This window comes from Anoplophora glabripennis, unplaced genomic scaffold, assembly GCF_000390285.2.
Source record: "Anoplophora glabripennis isolate ALB-LARVAE unplaced genomic scaffold, Agla_2.0 scaffold3630, whole genome shotgun sequence".
Lineage (NCBI taxonomy): Eukaryota > Metazoa > Arthropoda > Insecta > Coleoptera > Cerambycidae > Anoplophora > Anoplophora glabripennis.
This window is the reverse complement of record NW_019419703.1, coordinates 1-7,882: the sequence shown is the minus strand read 5'-3', so window position 1 is coordinate 7,882 and position 7,882 is coordinate 1. Positions and strand designations below refer to the sequence as shown.

At 33.3% G+C, this 7,882-nt stretch overlaps 1 protein-coding gene across 1 annotated transcript; it reads right to left on the bottom strand.

Moving 5' to 3' along the window:
• Window positions 1-3,626: 3,626 nt before the first annotated feature.
• Window positions 3,627-6,744, bottom strand: LOC111692800 (solute carrier family 26 member 6-like; the record flags this gene model as incomplete). Its single annotated transcript, XM_023456920.1, has 5 exons — window positions 3,627-3,630; window positions 3,674-3,946; window positions 4,004-4,180; window positions 4,240-4,402; window positions 6,611-6,744. Coding segments are annotated over 5 exons (751 nt in total), but the record flags the coding sequence as incomplete, so codon positions are not given.
• Window positions 6,745-7,882: the final 1,138 nt, after the last annotated feature.

The window sequence follows — 7,882 nt, the reverse complement described above, 5'->3', positions numbered from 1 at the left end:
TTATTGTAAATTTTTAGACCCAAGTAATTGGGTGATCTGCTGGCAACATTTAACCTACAAAAAGGCACGTAAATATTATTTTTTTGTCTTGTATTTATAGAGTGGATATTATTGTTTTATAAATTTGTCTTGATTATTATGTATATACAAATAAAGCTCATATATTAAGAGAGATGGCATTGTTAAAATTTGGTGTTTTATAAATAAATAATATTTTTTTGTACGACAAATGAATGGTTTAATCACAATTTTAAGTTATAGACCGATCAAAATATTTAACTCAGAGGGCAAAAAAAGAAAATTGTTACCTGGACATTTATAAGTGGAAATGGTAAAGGGGCTTATAATAAACGAAAAAAAAAATAAATGCGTGAGCAGGGGCGGCGGAGGGTTGATTTGGGGGTTGAAAAGTTATGAAAATTTGTATCATTGGGATTTCTGGCGAAAGTTGACGTCAAACAAAAAAGTATCTATTACAAAAGTTGTAGATCATGTAAAAACTTTTGTAGAGGTCATTTTTTAACATAACCTCAAAATTTCCGACAAAAATGCGAAAAACAGTTTTTTTTCAGATGTTTTGTTTTTATTTCTTATTTCCGCAAAAATAATTTAATTTTGACGAAACTCGGTGAAAGTACTTCATTTTTTTGGATAAAAAAATCATGAAGTTTCTGATATTAATTTTTTTCCGCCTGAAACACTTTTTTTCAAAGAAAATTTCTACTTAAAAAAATCATCGTACGCAGTTCTGCCGGTAATCATTTTTTTCGTTTTGACATACTTTTTGGTGAAATAAAAAAATTTGTAATCACAGTTCAAAAACATGCTCAAAAATACAAAAATGTAAAAAATGACTTGCAGCAATGAATTTTTCAGTAATTGTTGATAATTTGTTTAAACTTAAAAAAAAATCAAAATATGATTGAACCATTCAATTGTACGGAAGAAATACAAAAAAAACTGACTCATTGTTTGACCCAAAACTATTTTTATACAGTATTGCTATAAACATAAGTCGAATAGTGAATAAATAAAATAAATAATATTTTTTTCCGTAGGATCGATTAGTGCTCTTATTTTTTTTAAAGTTTGATGAATTCATAGATATACAGTGTGTCCAAGATAAGGATGGGATAACATTAGGATCTAGGAAACGGTAAGAGATACGGGGTGGCTCAGATTAGAAAAAAGTTATGTTTTTTTATACCTAACAATATACTGTTTAGAAAGTTTTAAAATTCCAGGTAGTTCCAGAAATATCCGGAAAAACCCGAAAATTTGCTAAATTGTTTAATTTTTTCTGCACACAATGCCACTTTTTTCGCTCTATACAATGGCGTTAACATTTTTATCGTCTTCGAGGCGCCATCATCGGATTAATTTTTTTATATACGTTGCTGCTATTTTTGTGACAAAATCTAAAGTCATTTTTAAATCTGAATTAGAGGATATTACTATTGTAATCGCTTAAAATGTTTTTAGCTGGTTTTAGCTATAATTTAAAATTTTTCCTGAGACGGCTCTGAACGCTTTCAAAATATCTATTGGATGAAGTCATAACAGTATAAAAGTCAATACCGCACAAAATATCCAACAATTTTTTACTACTATTAGCAATACTAATTAGAAATAATAAAATATTTCATAAATTCGTATTATTTTTTTATTTGGTACTTTTTAAATTATGGATTAAAAAAAATTGTTGGATATTTTACGCTGTATTGACTTTTATTAACTTTAATAACTGAAAAATTCATTGTTGCAAGTCATTTTTTACTTTTTGCATTTTTGAGCATGTTTTTGAANGCAGAAATTTACTGGACAATTCATGTCACGTGACTATAAATTAACTGGCCAGAAATTTGGGGGAATTAACAACGGAATTCAGTCGTAGGTATGCGAGATACAGAATTTTTTTAAAAGAAGTCGAGTATGTCGAATGAGTGGAGAACATCTGTCCATCCGATATCCTCTATCATATTTAATGGCAATGCCTACCCTTTAAAAACACTGCAAACTTTTTAAATGATAAAATCTTTTTTCCTCATATGAAATCCTGCGTGCATATTGGGACACCCTTATTTTACTTATGGGAAATCCTCGCAGTTAACATATGATATATTTTATGATATGTGACCGCCTAATGATACACATAAATATTTATCGGAAATTACAAGTCAACATAAATCTGATTATGCTCAAGTTCAAAATTCTGTGGAAGTAATTCAGTACTTGGAATAAATATTCTTATATTGTAGTAGAGATATGAACTTAATGGTAAACATAGATAACTGTTGATATATATAATAAATAGAATGCCAAAGGTCAAATGTCTTTTACTCGTAACTGGTACCGAAATCGCCGTCTCAAAAATACTTTTGTTTTTCTACCAATTGCGATATATACAAATTCTTTTGTTTGAATAAGTTTCTCTTGAGTTTGGAAATTTTATCAGAAATATTGTAATGTAATGATTTTAAATCAGTTTGCAGTTCATTTAATAGAACTACATCAACTTGATTGAAGTGCAAATAAAATGCAGATAACGGTTTTCGTAGTAGATCTACCAAAAATGGAGACATATTTTTTTTATCATAATACCTTGGCTACACTTTTTTTGGTTTAAAATATTGATATAATTGAACTGAGTTGAAATGTGACATTTTTATAGTCAAGGAAAATGAAAATTCAGCAATCAATTTGTCATGATTAATATAAAAAATATGGAACACGAAGATAAGCTCTTAGACCGATCAAAATAACTCATTTAGAGGGAAAAAAAAGAAAATTGTTACCTGGACTTGTATAAGTGGAAATGGTAAAGGGGCTTATGATAAACGAAAACAAAAATAAATGCGTGAGCAGGGGCGGCGGAGGGTTGATTTGGGAGGTTGAAAAGTTATGAAAAATTGTATCATTGGGATTTCTGGCGGAAGTTGACGTCAAACAAGTAATCAGTTTTTGAATGTTTTTTAATTTAAACAAATTATCAACAATAACTGAAAAATACATTGTTGCAAGTCATTTTTAATTTTTTTGCATTTTTGAGCATGTTTTTGAAATGTTATTATAGATTTTTTTATTTCACCAAAAAGATATGTCAAAACGAAAAAAATTATTACCGGCAGAACTCAGTACGACGATTTTTTTAAGTACAATTTTTCTTTGAAAAAAAGTGTTTCAGGCCGAAAAAAATGAATATCTCAGAAACTTCTTGATTTTTTTATCTAAAAAAATTTGAGGTTATTTAAGCCTGAGAAACCACTTTCACCAAATTCAAAATTAAATTATTTTTGCGGAAATGAGAAATAAAAAACGAAAAATCAAAAAAACTGTTTTTCGCATTTTTCTCGGGAATTTTGAGGTTATGTTAAAAAGTGACTGATGTCAAAGTTGTAGACTTTTGCATGATCTACAACTTTTGTATTGGATACTTTTTTGTTTGACGTCAACTTTCGCCAGAAATCCAGATAATACAATTTTTCAAAACATTTCAACACCCCAAATCAACCCTCCGCCGCCCCTGCTCACTTCATTTATTTTTTTTTAGATTTATTATAAGCCCTTTTACCATTTTCACTTATAACAGTCCAGGTAACAATGTTTTTTAAGTGCGTTTAACTCACAGGTCTAAGAAAAGGAAAACAATAAAAAAGTTTTATCGTTTACTCACCCCTTTGTACCGCTTGATATCCAAGTAGAGGTCCGTATTGGGCACGATGCCCAACAAGCAAGTATAAGGCTTGTACCCCTGGATGAAGACGCTGAGCAAAGACACAGCTACACCCGCCGCCAGCCCGTAACTGATCTGGACGAAGAGGGTGGTGGCGAAAGTTATGAACCACACCACGGCGTCCCACTTGCTCAGCCGCCAGTACTTCAACACGGCGGTGCACTGGACGAGCATGCCCTTGAGAGCTACGACGATGATGCTAGCCAGAACGCACTGGAAATGAATTTTTTTATTCGACTTCAAAGCTCAAAGCAAAAAAAATACACTTACCCTGGGCAACGTCTCGAAAACCGGCCCTATCCACAGCAGAATCACCAGGAGGATGCAGCAGGACACCACCGAGGCTATCTGGGTGACCCCTCCCACCGCCTGCTGGATCATGGACCTCGACAGCGAGGCCGTGATCGGTATACAAGAGAAGAAAGATCCTACAGTGTTGCTGACACCCTAGGACGTTAAAAATACGGTTACAACGGGTTTGATGGCGGTCGAGTCGGGTTACTTACCAACGCCAGAAGTTCCTGATTCGAGTCTACTTCGTACATCAGCTTCCTGGCGAAGATCAGGGCCATGGACATGGTGATGGTGTAGGAGACCATGGTGATGACGAAAGAGTCCAGGAAGATGTGGGGTATCAGTTCAAAAGCAGGCAGGGCCGGTTCTGGTAATCTAAGATTTGTTTTTGTATTAACATTTCTGCGATAGTGTTTACATTAGTTTTTCAAATGTCAAAAATGGCTTACGTGTATAGCAAGTCGGAGAAATTGGTTATCGTTTTAATCTATGATGAAGGAAAACAACATTTGTGTTGTGGTGAAGCATTTGTGTTATGGCGAAGCAAGACAACATTTGTGATAGTTCGTAGAAACTGAGTAAGACGGGTTCAAATGTGTTTACAAGTCGGTGGACAAAATTTTTAACAGTTGTTGTAACATCAGGCATCTCAAATTATTTTATTAATTAAAACCACAAATTAACTTTGTTAATTAATAATATAATAGCAGCAGAAGCAGTGGAATTTGCTGATATAAGGGTGATTCACAACTTATCCAAAAAAATTTGGGAATGGAATCCATATCGCAAAAAAAAATTTTTCTAATCCTTATAGTTTCTGAGAAAAAAATTATTGAAGTTGTAGTACTTTCTACCATTACATAGCTGGACAGCTGTAGTCTCTAGTGTCATGCGCAATACGCGTGGAGAGCCACGTGGCCTCAGCGACTCCGAATGCTGAAATCCGATTTTACAGTCGTCGTTGCTATAGTGTTTACAATAGTTTAAATTTTTTTACAAAACTGTATTTGAGTCCCCTGTACATTCAAAAATTTTTTTGGATATGTTGAATCACCCTGTATATATGTAAGTACAAATATCTACAATAGTATGATACAAAAAATGGGCAGTGTCTATTTTTCTACACTAAATGTAAAAAAATATGTATGGGGCATTCTTTTTCAAATCAGCGACCTCATCTGCCCATTTTATTTTTACGAAAAAAAAAACTCTGCCGGGTATCAAAATTTTCGTTTTGAACTCTAGTTTTTGATGCCGTCTGCTGTTTTGCAAAAATCATCAAACATAACCTCAAAATGGTGGTTCCATTAAGGCACCTCACAAAAAAATACGTTGTTTCAACAAAAAGTACTTTAAAAAAAAAGAAAAAAATATTCTTTTGAACAGAACAACATACTCTACGGTATTTCGACTCGCTGAATCCGAATCCACTGTCAGAATTAAGATAGTGAGTCTCACTTTAAAAAAAAAATTAAAAATTAAGATTAAATTAAGATTTTCAGAAAATTCACGGAATTAAGCAATATGGGGGTTTTCGAGGTCGAATCCGAAGTCAAATTTGCAAAATGGCGTATCCAATATGGCGGACAACATTTTCGAAAAATCAATATATCAATACCGAAATTGGTAAACAGGGGTTTTCTGGGTCGCAGATCCCGATTTCGAGGTCATATTTACAAAATTCAAAATGGCGGATCTATCTGGCGCTCACAAATCGTAAATTCGACTGAATGATTTTTACTAATGGTGGCAAAACACGATCTACGCCACATTTTAGTACTCCCACTATCCGCGTCATTGTACAAAAACATGTACATGTCTGCCTGTGACCTAAAGCTTCGCATCGATCAATTTATTCGGTACGTATCTAACGGCACCCCTGCCTGCCCTGTTCGAGTGCTTTTCCGAGGACGTTGACGGTTCATTTCATTGTCGTTCGTGCGTGTGTGAGCGAGTTTGCCGCTTTGCTTGGTCGAATGTATGGCACGTGTTTTTATGGCAATCAGTAGTATTGTGTATTGTGAGCATAAAGCGGCTTACTAACATAATATATATTTCTATTGTTTATTCTAATTAATACATACATAACCACTACAAATATTAAGGATCAATATCATGCTAAACAGTTGTATGGTCCATCTAAAAATATTTGAGAGTCGAACAACTCAATAAAATACGGTCAGTGGGCAATTTTTCTTATTTCTGATTTTACATATGAAATGAAGTAGCGATTTTTACAAAGAAAAGTTTGATACTTCGTTTATTCTTTATTTAATTTCATATAAATTCTATTATTAAAATAGATTTCTGTACATGCACCACCGCTGCAATAGAACTTTGCAAACGCGCTGTTCACCCTTGTCTTACGTACGCATGTGCATAAGTTTATCTCTCTTCATCATTTTCAAATGTACTTTAAGTCCCTTTAATCTAAACAGAATATGGGTCAATTGGGTCAGTATTTTTTTATCAGGGGAATGTTATCGAGCTTGCAAATAAAAACAAACTAAATACGCTTTTTAAACAGATTTAGCATCATGCTATACAACTTATATTAAAAAATTAATAGTTATACAAACCTACCCTGTTGGGATGTGTCCTACAACGCTGATATTATATTTCGCGTTCAAGTTGCCAAAATAACTGACAGTAGTCCCTATCACGACAGCCACCAGCTCTATGGGGAATGGTATCCTAGTTTTCTTCGACAACCATGGCTAAAATCGGTACTGATGATAAATGTCTAGTTGTAAATCAGACGAATGTATATCTAAATTTATTTACAAAATAGAATAGGCCAGGAAATATAGAATTGGGCGCGACTTTTTGTTTCGGCAAGCTGAATTTATCGCTATAGATGCTAAATATTATGTACAATAACATATTAGTTGCCACAGTCATACAAATGGGGGGGAAGATTAATTACAGGGTGGTTAATTGTATAATTTTTACGTAAATTCACGTTTTTCGCTTATAACTTTTTTCGTTCATTTCCACAAGAAAACAGTAAAGTACTTTTTGGTTTTGTCTTCAAAAGACCTGCAAAACTAGCCATCGAGTGTCAAAAAATATTGATTAGATCAAAAGTTATAAACAGAAGAAGGTTATTTATGACTTTTGAATTAAACATTTATAAACTGCGTTATTATTAGGTACCAGAACGTTTTGGCATCGCATTATCTCATTCCTTATTACTGTCTAATAAAACGCATGAAATCTGGAATCGGTAAGTTGAATAGTTTACAAGTTATGGTCTAAACAAATTAACTAATTATTAGTCTGGACGATCCAGAGCATCTTCCAAAATTGCACTGATTTTTTTCATGGTAGATCTCATAATACATTGAAATCTATAATTTTTTTTAAATTTCAAATTTGCAACCTGGAAAGTTTTTTATTTTTTAGCCCTAGTAGCAAAATGAAATATACGACGCACGCGCTTGATATAGTTACATATTTGGAAACCTTATGAAAAAACCTTTTAAGTTAAAAAAAACGTCAAGATTCGTTGAAAAACAACGGAGTTACAGACTGTCAAATATATTATTTTCAAGCGAATTTCGCTTTTTTAAAGGCAGGACTATGAATATTATAGTCATTTTCTTCGGACTCGCTGTCGCTCGCTTCCCCCACCCTTCCGCCGTGCCACGGCTGGCCGAAAAACCAAGCGACCCACTGAATTTTGACAATATTTCTTAAGCACTTAACATACTTCCACCAATAAAATATTTTTATCTGGGAAAGTACTCCGGTTGCCGGTTATGAAAGTATTTTTTTTGACAGTCTGTAACTCCGTTGTTTTTCAACGAATCTTGACGATTTTTTTTAACTTCAAGCTCTTTTCATAAGCTTTCC